Source organism: Myotis nattereri, assembly GCF_964212035.1.
Source record: "Myotis nattereri genome assembly, chromosome: 11".
NCBI classification, from domain to species: domain Eukaryota; kingdom Metazoa; phylum Chordata; class Mammalia; order Chiroptera; family Vespertilionidae; genus Myotis; species Myotis nattereri.
In genome coordinates this window covers 26,738,359-26,752,931 of record NC_138086.1, presented here as the reverse complement: position 1 = coordinate 26,752,931, position 14,573 = coordinate 26,738,359, and the positions used below count along the sequence as shown (strand labels likewise).

Here is a 14,573-nt window from a genome sequence, read left to right as displayed (position 1 = left end):
ATAGGATAACAAGTAGAAGTTGCCTTAGGCTTAATTTTGTAGACACAAGTGATTTATACTTATGGAATATGCTCGTTTCCCTCAAAATAACAAGTGGGGCATTCCTCTTGCAATGTTATTGCTAACATTAACCTGCTCAGCAAGCCTTCTCTTCACAACCAGTGGTCTGCTCCAAATGTGACCCACTTCATGCACATAAAGGGAAGATATATGGAGTTTTGCTATTAGCCCATGGAATCCAATGCTCCCATTGGTCAGGGAATGTTCTCTGAGCTAACTTTTTTATTTTCTTACTCAGAGACTGCTGTCAAATCAATGATAACTGTATACTTCTATACCTCCAGCATTGCAAATAGAAAACCAACATTCACTTTCACCCCAGACAAGTCTTGTCTCTAGACAGATAAACACACACACATCTGTGTGTGACACAAGTCTATAAACATCTACACACAAATGCCCCATCACATTCTTAATTATGCAAAAGACAAGTATGTAGAAGCAACCTGCATGAGTGTAACTTCACATTGATTAAATACTAGATGCATGACCTAAAGGCGAGGGAAGAAGGCTAGGGAGAGGCTGTGTAACTTGGCAAATGAAAATTATGACAGGTGGGTTGAAGGGGCAGAGCGTGTGAGTGGAGAGAAGGGTGATCAGAGCAAGCCAGTCATTTAGTATTTGCTGAATACTTGATCTCCTGTGGGCAGAAGTGTTTCCTTTATTCTTTTGCTCATTCTCCCTTCTCAGTTTTAAAGAGACCTGCTCTCTGAGCAAGAAGAGTAAGACCAAAAGGGAAGAGCTATCAGAGAAGAGGATCCGAGAGGAATATGAAAAGCTGGGAGCCATTAGGTAAGAATCGGCCATTCACCTTCTCTCTTCCGGGAGAGAAAGCATGGCTGGGGAGGCCAGCACAGAAGCAGCCTTGCTTCTGACACTCCTTTGAACTGGGGGAGGCCCCCTCAACATAAATCCAGGCATTTAGAGATGCTACTTGCTGCCAGAGTCTCGCTGGCTCAGATTCCAGGTGGCCGCCCTTCCCCTTCACTATATCCCGAGTCTGACGTATGGCCATGGTGAGGGGGTGGAGTGTCATAGGTGGGGCACCTGGAGGACAAAGAACAAGGCAAAGGACAGCCACCCTCTTGGCTGAATTCTCTAAGGTCAGGAAGGACTCCCTGTGTTGCCCAGACCACAGGTTCAGCGGGACTCCTGGGGAGCTGGGACTTCGTCCTGTATTCACAGAGCACCGGGCAGCATCAAATACAGACTCCAAGACAGAGTCTGAGAACTCACTCACCAACCCTCGGCCATTTCTTTTCTTTATTTTACACTTTAGCTGTTTTAGAGCCATTTCTATCACCTTTCCTACAGTGACCTTTTATGGCAATTGGCACTTATAACTTTGGGTAAAAGGACTCAGGTTTAAACTGTATTTTTTTTGTTGTTGTTAATCCTCACCCCGGGGCTGGGGATCAAACCTGCAACCCAGGTATGCGCCCTTGACTGGAAATCGAACCCGTGACCCTTTGGTCTGTGGGCCAACACTCTAACCATTGAGCAACCAGCCAGGGCAAAGCTTTATTTTAAAAAAACTTTATTTCTAAAAGGAATACATGTCCCCTGGCCGGTGTGGCTCAATGGATTGAGCGTCATCCCGTGCACCAAGAGTTGTTGGTTCAATTCCTGGTTAGGGCATATGCCTGAGTTGCGGACCCAATCCCCAGGAGGGGGCGTGTAGGAGGCAGCTGATCAATGTTTCTCTATCCTCGATGTTTCTATCTTCTTTCCCTCTCCTTTCCTCTCTCTAAAAAATCAATGATTAAAAAAATCATTTTAAAAAATATTTCATTAAAAAATTAAAGGAATACATGTTCATTGTAGAACACTTAGAAAATACAGGGAAATGTAAAGAAAAATTTAACACTGACTTATATTCCCAGCATCCCAATGTTAACTTTTAACAACTGTTAACGTGATAGACTGTTACTTCCGTACTTTTTTTGTGCAAAATTCTATGTATTTATGGTAAAATTCATTCCATACTGAAGTTTTATATTTAGCATTAGATGGTCATTATATCGCCCATTCATTCATTCTGCTGTGGAAACTTCTTTATTAGATGCATCTCATTTTAACAGTTATGTTGAAATGTATTCAAGGTAGTGGAATATCACTGTTTCCTTTTTTAAATGTTTTTAAATAGGTAATGCTTTGATGTGCATTTCTGGTTATTTTCTTAGCTAAAAGGAATGACCGAATTTAAAGCTTCTGAGATATATGGCTCAAAGAAGTTGTGGCAATTCCTGCTCTGACCAACAGAGTCTGCAGGCTAAGTTACCTTAGAAATGTGTGATGTGTTATCTTTGTCTCCCCACCTAATTATCGCTGGTAAACTCGGTTAACATTTCCTGGGCTCATCACCCCAGGGTGCAGAGTGGCTGAGCAGTAACTGTGCTTCGCGCTTCCTGTGTGGAGCCCTGAACACAGGAGCATCGCAAAGCAAGTGGCAGGGCTCGCAGGAACTCCAGTCACTGTTGCATTTCACAGCTACCCTGAAATGGTGACTGGATTCTTCTTCATCCTGATGACCGTGCTGTGGTTCACCCGGGAGCCTGGCTTTGTTCCTGGCTGGGATTCTTTCTTTGAAAAGTAAGTGAAACAGTCCCCTCATTAAGAATGACCCTCACATAATTCAGGCAGTTTCCTCTGCCCCCTCTCCCCTGACTCTCAGGGACAGACACGGACGTGAAGCCAGGAAGGCGCTCTGTCCCAGTGAAAGTCCCTTTCAGGGCAGCTGCAGCGAGCAGTGAGGAGGAAGAAGGGATGTGATCTGAGTCACGTATCCAGCTGTGTGAACTTGGCCTTGTTACGCAAGCTCTTAGGGCCTCAGCTGTCTCATAGGTTTTTCTGAGAGTTAAAGGAAAATGTCCATACAGTAAAATACTTTAAAGACAATGGCCAGGGAGTGGCTGAGGCCTGTGGAGGGAAAGGCAGACAGAGGCTCCTGTCTCAGCCCTGCGTCTTCCCCTGCGGGCCAGGGCCACAGGCCTCAAACTCCCCCAACACAGGATCTTACTCGAGAAAAGACACACAAGGAAAGGTGAGCCTTGCAGGAAAGAGGACCCATCCTCATCTATTCTCCTTCATCCAAGCAATTCCTTATCACTCTTGGGACTCGCCCCAACAGCGGGCCCATAAATTCTAAGTCATCTACCCTCGCCAGGCCCTGCGCCTCCAGGTACTAACCATTGCCATTAAACCCACTGCTGCACAGTCAGCACCCTGGCAAGAAGGAAGGGTACTGTCCCTGTAGACTTTCCTTCAAAGAGGCTTTGGGTTCAGAGAGGCTGTCCTGAGACCTGGTGCTGCCCCGGGGGCTCCTGAGCCTCCCCTCCAGCTTGCTTGTCTCCGCCAGGAAAGGCTACCGCACTGATGCCACGGTCTCCATCTTCCTTGGCTTCCTCCTCTTCCTGATTCCAGCGAAGAAGCCTTGCTTTGGGAAAAAGAAGGATGGTGAGAGTCCCAGGGAAGACGCTGGCTCTAGTCAAATAATACCCAAGTCAGAATTTTCTGAAGGAGCTTGACCCAAGCCCTCTGATTCTGCCCAAATATAGCAGAGCAGCCTCCCAAACCATCCGATTCCTCAGTTCAGCCCCTTTCTCCACAAATCACACCCATCGTGGTTCATCGGGCTCTACCTCCCTGTCTACCTGTGATCCAGGGGAGGACGGGGAGCCCTCGCTGAGGATGGAGCCCATCATCACGTGGAAGGACTTCCAGAAGACCATGCCCTGGGAGATTGTCATCCTGGTGGGAGGAGGCTATGCTCTCGCTTCTGGCAGCAAGGTAGCTCTTCAGTTCTGTTCTTCTTGGGCCAGATTTTTTCCAGCTATTTTACCAACTGAATCAATACGGTTTGGGGCGGGAAGATTCAAAGGAGCTGAGGGAGAGGTGAATGTCCACCCAAGTCACTGGGAAGGGACGCAGTACAGCCTGGAACTGATATCCTCGCTGAGCTTCTAAGCTAGCACTCCTGGGACCAGTGTTACAGATCAACTGGGCCAAGGAGTCATGGCACACAGCATTCACACCTCATTGATGGGCCCACACTGTCACAAGCAAAAGGTGTACTGGATTCTGTAGCCATCACCTTCTGCAGATTTGATAGAGGTGACAGGAGATGTCTGTAAGGGCCCAGAGATGCCCCCAGTGACACCCCTCAGATTGTCCCTCAGTCAGTCCATATGCATATACTGAGCCCCTTTGGAGAATTGATGCTAAAGCTGATGTAAATGCCCCAACTTCCTCATCAAGAGGACTTGGGATGAGATCTTTTAAAGGGGGCTGGTGAGAAAGAAATGAATTTCCTAAAGTGTTGGCCTTCCTAAAATAGAAAACAACCCTAAGAATGAATCAGGCTAAGGGTCACACCTTTTCTCCCTCCAGCCTCTAACCCATCCTAAACTTGGCTCACGTATCAAGGCCCATTCACTGTAGGCCACTGCTCTCTATATCGTCAATATGTCACAGTCCTACAATCGGAAGGAACCCTGGAGGACACTGAGCCCCATCTCCCACCCAGTGTGAGGTTTCCTTCCATGACACCCCTGGCTTGAACATCTCCGGTGACAGGGCAAGTCCTTGAGTAGGGAACAAAGGATAGTTATTCTCTACTTTCAGCTCAGGTTTTCTGTATGCCTTCCGCTGACGGTTCTGCCTCTGCTCTCTGGAAACTTCTCCTAGGTGATAATTATTAAATTAATATCAGCTACTAATCCCCCTAGATTTTTTTTTCCCAACTAAAACTCCTTAGTCCCTTTCACTGTTCCCACAGAAGTATGGACCCCTTACCATGCTGGTTCTCTTCTTGGGACTCATTAGTTTGCACTTGGCCTTATTCAAACATGCTCCAGAGGTGGTGAGAATAACTCAGTTATATTACCCAAGCCCCATCTCTCACAGCTGATCCAAGCACCATCCTGTATTTGTATGGAAGCTTTTACAAGGCTTCACTGGCTCTCATGTCAACATGTATATTGGAATTGCAGTAAACTAAAACTCTCCATTCTTTTAATTATTAGCCCCTATTAAGCCTTAAGTCCTCCAACCAACGCTGCATATATGCTGTTGATATTTCTAATTCCAAGTTCAGATGTCATACTTACCTTTAAAGAATTTCAGTTGTTAGTTTTGGCCTCTGAGCCCCGCCTGGCCAGCTCTTTTTCTTTTTAACCAAAATTATGTGTGTATAACAACAGAGAGTAGATATTTCTATAAACCCTGACTCTACTAGTTTAATAATATCATTCAGGCATAATATATGTGATTCCTAGCGAGTATGAAATAATTTGTCTTGATATTAGTGAGGAAAATACAGTGTAAAATATTTTCATACCGAGGATTTAAACAAGACTTCCTTTGTTGTGTTTTTTTCTAACTTTGCAGTCTAATTTATCTCAAATTATAGTGTAAAGTTCTGGGGAAAAATAACTGCCATTAAATTATTTCCCTGTACTTACAGTGTTATTTGGATAACGTGAAAAGTAAAACTATTTCTTTACAAAAATGTACGATTTCCACTCAGCTAACTGCTCTCCCTCCTATCTTTGCCCAGCGATCAGGGCTAAATGTGTTATAAGAGATAACAATTACAGAGTTCCTGTGGGCCTCAAGGCTCCGTATCAACATGAAATGATTAGTCCCCACATGTTGGATTTGCAATACTCGGTTGAGCGGAAAAATAAAGAAAAGTGCTCCAAGGTAAAAAATGGCTACAAAAGAGAGAATTCTGAAGGTTCTAGTCATCAGGTGTCTATGAGCTTGCCATGAGGTGGCCAGAGTGCTGTGGAGATCAAATGAGCTTTCGTTGAACTTGGAGAAGAGGAGGCAAAGTCGCCTGCTGACAACAAAGAGAGGCTGTCTTTAACTGTAAAATGTGAATAGGCCCACAGCTGGGGAATCACAGAACGTCTCACCTTGCTTTCTGCCCTACTCCTCATTGCTTTATTGCATTGCAGTCTCCAGGGTAAATAGGAAAAATCAGAGCATAGCAACCACAGAAGAGAGAAGAGGGAGGGAGAACGGGAGATTGCACATGGCAACCTGCGGTTTTTAGTACAAAAACTAGATAATGCTCTTCATTTTGGGAGAGAAGCGGGAGAGGCCTCACCATTGCCAAACAAACAGCTGTCATCCCAAAGAATTATTCCAAATGGGAAAATGCATTTCCTGGAGTGGATATGTATAAATGTTGCTAATGGAAAAGGTTCAAGAGTGGCAATATGCTTTCATGTCTGTCATCAAAAAGGCACTGGCATATGGTAGATCCTGATGTCAGCCTTGACGGGATTTGAACCCACAACAGGTTGTGCTGAATGCCTGTGCTTTCGGGCCAGTGAGGTGGCGCCTTCCCCACTAAATGGAGACGGACTTGTAATCCCCTCTTCTTCATCACTCATGTAAAACGTCTAATGCTGAGCTCTGCCCACTCACCCTCAAAACACAGGGAAGGTTACTATCTAAAGATGCCTAGTTTTTTCCCTTGCTCAGGTGATAAGATAAATCTTTTAAAAGTAGAAGGACTTGAGTGAGAATGTCAGAGGCGGGAGAAAGAGAAATGAGATTGAAGTTGAGGAGCCGATTGCCCCAAAGATCTTCAACCCCTGCCAAGTCATCTGGCAAAGTCCTAAGGATTATGGCAATTAGGGTGGGTGGCTCTCCATTCCTGTGACAGCAACTACCAGGAAACCCTAAGACTAAATGTTGTACAATCATAAAAAAAGGATTTTCTGAGCTACAAAATGTTCTAATCATAAAAATCAGGAATGCAGCCAGATCCAGTCTGCCTGAAAATAGGAAGTTAGGTGTCTCCTGTGGTCCCTCCAGCCCACATCATCCCTGACCTTCTGGAGTCCAGGAGTTCCACTGGGAATGTGCTCTTCCTCCTTCTAACTGCATCTCTTGGCCTGCAGAGCTCTGGCCTCTCCACATGGATTGGGCACCAGATGTTGTCCCTGAGCAGCCTCCCACCGTGGGCCATCACCCTGCTGGCCTGCATCCTGGTGTCCATAGTCACAGAGTTTGTGAGCAACCCAGCCACCATCACCATCTTCCTGCCCATCCTGTGCAGCCTGGTGAGTGAGCAGAGCTCCCACATGTCTGCAGTGGCAGGCCTGAACCAGGGAGCAGCTTCCACGCTGTCCTCTTGCCTCTGGGCCGTTTCACAGCCTTCAATCATTGGTGTTCAAACCACAGTTTGAAAAATTGTTTCAAATAGCAACTGTTAAGTAAACAGATAAATTAATAAGCTGCAGCGAAGGTTCTAGAAACCCTTTCCCAAAAGACTAGGATTTGTTTAGGGGCAGCCCTGTATGGAAATGAATCTTACGACCCCTAGGATTCCAATTTCCCACCATCATCATCAACCTTTCTTTCCTGAGATAAGACCTAACTGCAGGTGCAGAGGAGTAACTACAGAAAATGGAGACAAAATGCTCCCAGAAGTACACTCACTCGCAAGGACCAAGACCACAGCTCTACCATCACCTCCACCCAATTTCAGTGTCTGGAAGGTTCTGAGAATCGGGAGCAAGGCCAGCCTCATTCCACGACCTCAGAACACTTGGTTATTAATAGAACAGGGAGGGGAGCAGCTGCCAGGTCTTAGCCTGGCTAAGCTACCCCAAAGGTAATGCAGCAGACACAATCTGAAATGAAGGCTCCTCCCTGCCCCCAACAAAACAATGTCCTCCTGTTCTTCCTAACCCCAAACTCTTTGCTCATTGTTCAGATGCCTCCCTCCACCTGTGTCTTCCAGCATCCCATTAGTGTGAGCATGGAAATATGCTTAGTTAAAACTGGGCAACACGGAGGGCTGGCCGACAGGTTCACATCCATATAGAGCACGAAGTTTAACTAGAAAAAAGGCCCCCTGGTTCTGTACCCAAGGGTGAGGAATCTCTACTTCAATCAAAGCAGCTTACTCATGAGATGTGTGTTTGAAGAATTTCTCAGCTAAAAAATAAAATTTAAAAACCACTTTCTTGGGCCAGCACCCTCCTAGGAGTAATTCAGAGCCCATGTTTCCATGGTGAGTGTGTAGCATGAGCAGGTTTGGCTTGGTCAGCCCTGCATACCATTGAGAGCAGTGATTTAACCAACCCTAGTACAAGGTGTCCAGCCAAGGTTGGCCAGCACCAAGCCATCATTTAAAGCACAGAAATGCAAGTCAAATGTCACTGCTAATGCTTCTGTGAATTCTCTCTCCCTCTAGTCTGAAACGCTGCACATTAATCCCCTCTACACCCTGATCCCCGTCACCATGTGCATCTCCTTCGCAGTGATGCTGCCTGTGGGCAATCCCCCCAATGCCATCGTCTTCAGCTACGGGCACTGCCAGATCAAAGACATGGTGAGTCACGGGTGCCTCTTCCTGCCAGGCCCAGCTGCCAGGACAGGAATGACTGGCTCCACAGCTTCTCCTGAAGTTTATTATTTTGTAGCAGTTGTCCTTGGACTGTTAACACTTAATCTAGTGTGATAGAATGGTACTGGTAAAAAAGGTTTGGGGTTGGTCCATAAGCACCAAGAAGAGCTCTAATGTGCTCTAACCAACCCTTATCTGGGAGAAAGTGGGGATGTGGACAGAGAGAGCTGGGCCAGACACATGTCCCAGTTCTAGAAGGCATGAGCTTGCAGTCTTTGCTTCAGTTTCTTCATTGGACCAGTGGGATAGCCATTCAAACAGCTGGTTTATTCCTAGGAGTGAAGCCTGGGTAACTGTATGAACTGAAGGTAAAAGGTACTTTGAGAACAGGCTCCTTTTGTTGAACACTCCCCCAGGCAGGAAACTCCTGAAGCAACATCACCAAATGAAGCATCCACAGCTCACTTCTTAGTTTTCAGCTGGGCTTACAGAAGACAGCTGTGAGGGGACAACCTGCTGCTGATGTTAGTGTTGGGCACATCCACTTTCTACTCCTCTAACTGGACTCACTACTGTGCTGCTCAGTATCCAGGGCTGATGGGGGCTGGGGCAGGATGAAAAAGATTAATATAGATGACTGGGGCCTGACTGTCTGAAATAGGATTTGTTTAGACCCTTGCTGAGGGTCTCAAAAATTCTCTTCACTAGAGTCCAAACTCATTCTCAGCAGCCCTGTAAGTATCACATGGAGGAAAGAAAGAGTGAGCTTCAAGCTGGTGGCAGATATATGTTCAAACTGCTCACCTAGGTCATCTGTGATACTTCAGGGAAGGGAGGCCATGGCCACCCCTCTCCCCATCTTACTGCACAACCCTCACTCTCATCCTGAGCTCTGCCCCAACTCTGTAACCCTGCACTCTCTGCTGTGTGCCCTGACCATTCATCACAGCCTGCTATCCTGGAATCAAAGGATCAGAGGCAGTACTTTTCAAAAATACCAGAAGACAAGAAGTGAGCCAGTCTTGGGTTCTATTCCCCACTGGGGCACTGATTTGAAACTTCAATTTCCTTACTTGCTAAATGAGGAGGTTCAGACTAGATGCTCTATGTGGCCCCCTTCAGCTCTGGATCTTAATTTAGCTCCTTTAGAACCCGCCCCCCACTCACCTGCTAGGAAGCATGGGCAGTTCTCCACCCCAAAGGGCCTAGGGGACCAGAATGACTAATTCGTCCAGGGCTTGCCCCAGAAAGCAGAGAGGGGGCACATCCACTCATTTGCTTGGAACAATTTCCTAGCATTCATTTTTCCCTTGCAACTTTCCCAACTCAACGCCAGCTAGTGGGCTTGTTGTGGCTACACCCTGTGTGCTTGGTTACACCCTGGTAGAGTGCCAGCTAGCCTTACTGTACACTTTTCCATCTGGCCCTGGCTGTGCCATCCATAATGCCTCACATCCCCCTCACCTGGGAGTGTCAAGGCCGTGGCAGAAATGGAAGCAGTCAGAGTCCCTGGGGTGACATTCCCTCAGAAGAAAGAAGCAAAGCTAGCATGTCTATGTCACCTTCCCATGGAAGGGCTGAGCAGAGGCAGCTGACCCGTTCCCCAGGGTATACCCAAGGTATACAACTTCAGTCACTTGAGAAAAATAAAAAAGGGGAACAGTGGCAAAGGCTCCATGGAACACAGCCCCGCCTACAAGTCCCCCACACCTGTTGGCACCTGAAAGGCTCTGAGAAGTTCCTGCCTTGCAGAGACCTGGGTACTTTCGTTTAACACATTTCCCTATCATGTGGCAGCAGGACCCCTTTAACTGTAACTCTTAATGTTCGAATCTCTGGTGTTGAGTACACACTTCCAGGCCTCCTCCTTGACTGTGAGAATGCTACCAAGTGGAGCAGATTCTAACAGGCCTCAGATTCTAACAGGCCTCTCCCAGTGGCCCCCCACTCCTATCCCCACCCCCACCCCGCCCTCTCTGCTTTCCTGTCCTTTTACAGTCCCATGCCACCTACAAGGCACTTGCAAGGCAACACCAGAGCACCCAGGCAGAGCCGGGAACAAAGCAGGGTTGAGCGAGTGGGCTGTGATCGTGGCAGGGCAAGGCTCAGGCGGGGGCACAGATGGGGAGCACTCAGGGTTCTGTGCCACTGCCTACTCAGAGTGACCAGGGTGTGCTGGTTTGTGTCCTATAGGTGAAAGCTGGCCTGGGGGTCAATGTCATTGGCCTGGTGATAGTGACGGTGGCTATCAACACATGGGGAATTAGCCTCTTCGACCTGGACACTTTTCCAGCCTGGGCTATGGCCAGTAACATCACTGATCGGACCTAACACAAGTGGCACACAGCCCAACCAGAGGCGCTGCCAGCACTTAGCAGAATCTGACCAACAAACAGGCCAAGCAGAACGCCAGGAGCACAGCACCCCCACCAGAAGAGTCCGCCATCTTCCACCTCAAGTGCGGTTCAGGACTCGCACAACCAGAGCCCGAGAAAACCTACCCCTTTCTCACTTGTTTGTATCTAGTCTCTGCAATCGATCCTGCGGAAGACAGGAAGAGGCGAAAGCCTGCCCCAGCTGCCCCTCAGAGGCTAAGCCCCACACTGCCGAGCCTCACTAAGTTTGATGTTGTTCTTAATCCCTTTTTAGGAGTTCAAGGAGAAATCCAAATCTCCTGCCTATGCACAGCAAAACCAGCGGCATCTCTTTCGTAGGAAACTCTCACCTAGAACTTGAGACCTTACATCAGCTCCTTTCTCTTAAGAGTTTCTGTCCTAAGTTCTCTACAAAAAGGCAATTCTTAGTAAGCCCTCTTTGTGGCAGTCAGAACTCTTATCGCTGCTCTGATTCCATTTTAAGCATCTCTCTTCAACGGCTTCTCTTTACTTTGGCACCAAATTCCTATAAAGTAACTGTTCCCCTTTCCATAAAGGCTGGTGCTGTTCTCTCTGTCAACGGAAAAGGAAGCAGAGAAAGAAGACACACTGTGATTAGCATCTCTCTTCACTCATCACGAGCCATCAGTACCACTGTGTTGGTTAAGTGTTGCGAAGGAGGAAAATTTTCATACTTGTTTTATTAAGGAGGCCAAAACTGTAATTACGTCTACAGCACTATTAATGATATTTGACTGGCTTTCTTCTGGATGTAATTAGTTCATTTCTGAGAAGACAGGTCCAGAAAGGCCCAAACCCATTAGTCACTTTCTACAAGTAGATGAGATCCTATGTCTCTGAAAATCCCAGCTACTTATACTACCTAGTAAACTGAAACTGCTTAATAAATGTTTCCCTTGAGAAAATCACTTCGAAATCAAAGCCTCCTTCTTCCTCCTGAAAACCAAGCCATGTTCTCCAGGACAGATGGCCTTGCTATCTTATTGGATATAGCTCCCAAACGCTCCATTTCCTGGCATTATGTATTTCTAATTTCCACCACCAGTTACTTGCTAAATATATCTTATGGGAAAGGCCCCCCCACAGTTATTGTTTTAACTGATTTTAAGTTCCTATTATCATCATGTGCCATTTTTCCACAACAATAATTTATCAATGAAGGCACTACGTTGGTTTATCAAGTATCTGTGAATTGTCAAATTGCTTTCGTGCCATTCAACACTGTCACACTCTGACCACCGCATATTACTGACCAGGTTTGCCAGGAATATTACCACTTCTGCCTTGTCAATGAGGTTAGGCCAAATTATTTGGCTACTTAAAAAAGTGACTGACCTAGTGAGCCCAAATAAAATACCAGTATAAGGTAACTACAGCTGGTTGGATGGAGCCAGCATCTCTACAGTTATTTTGCATCAAATGTTCCAAAGAGTCGGTGTTACTCCTACTGTCAGGAGTATCATCAAATGGCTGACCCATTACAGAACTGAGAAAGTAAGACAAAGGTGCAGATAATCGAGAAGACTCTGGGATTATAAATAACTACAAAGAGAAAGAAAAGTTGACTTAGATTTACTGACCACTGTTCAACTTTTCAAGAACCTGACTCACTCCTACAGGGAAAAGCTGTGAAACTCTCCACTGCAATTTCTGCCAGATGCTCCAAGGAACAGAGGCTCTCAACTAGCCAGTTTAGACAGAGCGTTTATTTCAGTCTGGTCTACTGACTATTCTACAGAACAGCACTGTTCTCTCCCCAAACCAGAGGTTCAGGCCAAACAAGATAGCTCATTACAGTGACAGGAAATGTTGAATATGACTAACAATTCCTTGTCATCTAAAACCACTCCACGTTGGACATTAACTAACAGATCTCCTTAGTCTTGTGTCTCTTGCAATTGTATTTAATTTGATTATCTTCTATCACAATATATCAATGGAAAGCTGTAAATGATCATCTTCTACCAGCTTACTTAACACATGGCGAAACCGAGAAACAAGACACTGAGTATGGTTGCATCTTATTCTCAAGGCAATTACATATCAAATCTGTTTAGTCACAGTTGCCTTTGAAATTCCTTTAAGTCGCCCATGAATACAATCTTTTACATTACAACTACATGGCACAAACACTCATGTGCCCACTTTTTTAAAAAATTGATTTGAGAAAGAAAACACTGATTGGTTGCCTCCTGCACATGCCCCAAATGGGGACCCACCACCTTTTGGTGCACAGCACGACACACCAACCAACTGAGCCAGCCCAGCCAGGGCTCATGTGCCATCATTTGATAAATAAAAAACAGCTAGTTTTCCCTCCAATATCAGACTAGACCCCGGTTTCTTCAGCTGCATACCAGATAAAGTAGTTGGCTTCCTATTTGGGGCCCATGTTTGAAAAAGTGTACCTAAACACTAGAATCCCAATACGGCAAGATGTCCAAACCACTAATACACAAAAGGGATGAAGACCACGGACGTTCACAGGTAGCTCATTCTGGGGCTGCCCTCGCCAAATGAATGCTGAGCACAAGTGCCTGCACTATTTACATGGCACCTCTCTCTTGTCCCAATCCTGTGCACTGTACGTGTCAGAGTGACACCCACACGGCACCCTTCTCAGGCCTCACCAGAGGCAATGAGTCAAGCGGGCCCAGGACTTGGGGTTGGCAGTGCCCCACCCCAATGCACTTTCCACAAAACCTGTTTGTTCTTTTGTCTCCATGTGCCTTGAAAAACATGCCATCCATGAGGTCTTCAATATATGACTAAATATGTTGCACCCAGATTTAGAAGAGGTATACACTGAGCATTTGGACATCTAAATGTCACTAACTCCCCTATTAAGACCAGGCAACGTCTCAAAATATTTTCCCTTCACCGCCCTATTCCTTTCCACAAGTCCCTAATGGTTAGTAGGGAAAAAAGAACTCATTCATCTGCGTAAGGAATGGAAATGCTATGTGCAAAGTCCAAGATGGGAAGTTTAAGAAAAGCCTCATTTGCTCCAGTACAGTATACAGTGTTCCTTCGGGAGGAGTAACAGAAACAGCATTAAAATGTGGGAGACCGCAGCAGAAAAACAAACACTGGCAGTGTCTATGGAGCTGCTTAGTGGAAATGAAAACATCATGCATGTACATATGCTCTATGAACCCATACACACAGACAACCAGAAAAACCACACTTTATAGTCACAAAAATGAGTTAGAAAAAAGAAACCAAATTCTTTCTTTAAACCACAAGCAGCTAACTGCTTAATTGCATAAAATACCAAATCAGAAGAAAAGTCTATTAAGATATCAAGTAACGCCGAAACCGGTTTGGCTCAGTGGATAGAGCGTCGGCCTGCGGACTGAGAGGTCCCGGGTTCGATTCCGGTCAAGGGCATGTACCTGGGTTGCGGGCATATCCCCAGTAGGAGATGTGCAGGAGGCAGCTGATCGATGATTCTCTCTCATCGATGTTTCTGACTCTCTATCTCTCTCCCTTCCTCTCTGTAAAAAATCAATAAAAGATATTTTTTAAAAAAATGATATCAAGTAACTAAAATACATAAAATAACATAAACTATAGCCTCTTTTGATGATTTCAAATAAAGTGGTTTTGGTTTTTCTCTCCCTTTGCTTGTTTGGGAGGTTTATAGTTTAAGGATAAGCTTTTCAAGTTCGATCTATTTATTAGGTCCCCAACATCAATCCTGAAGTATTATTTTTCACATGTGAGTAACCTTCAGTAGTATTATGAGT

At 45.8% G+C, this 14,573-nt stretch overlaps 1 protein-coding gene across 1 annotated transcript in view; it reads left to right on the top strand.

Annotated features, from left to right (window-relative positions):
* Positions 1 to 11,731, top strand: part of SLC13A4 (solute carrier family 13 member 4) — a gene marked incomplete at its 5' end in the record, with an annotated part of 39,398 nt that extends 27,667 nt beyond the window's left edge. The window contains 7 exons of the mRNA XM_081102409.1: positions 751 to 852; positions 2,551 to 2,652; positions 3,419 to 3,516; positions 3,725 to 3,849; positions 6,975 to 7,136; positions 8,276 to 8,413; positions 10,622 to 11,731. Of these exons, the coding sequence (XP_080958535.1) occupies positions 751 to 852; positions 2,551 to 2,652; positions 3,419 to 3,516; positions 3,725 to 3,849; positions 6,975 to 7,136; positions 8,276 to 8,413; positions 10,622 to 10,759 (865 nt within the window). The 3' untranslated portion in view covers positions 10,760 to 11,731. The remainder of the gene's footprint in view (positions 1 to 750; positions 853 to 2,550; positions 2,653 to 3,418; positions 3,517 to 3,724; positions 3,850 to 6,974; positions 7,137 to 8,275; positions 8,414 to 10,621) is intronic.
* Positions 11,732 to 14,573: the final 2,842 nt, after the last annotated feature.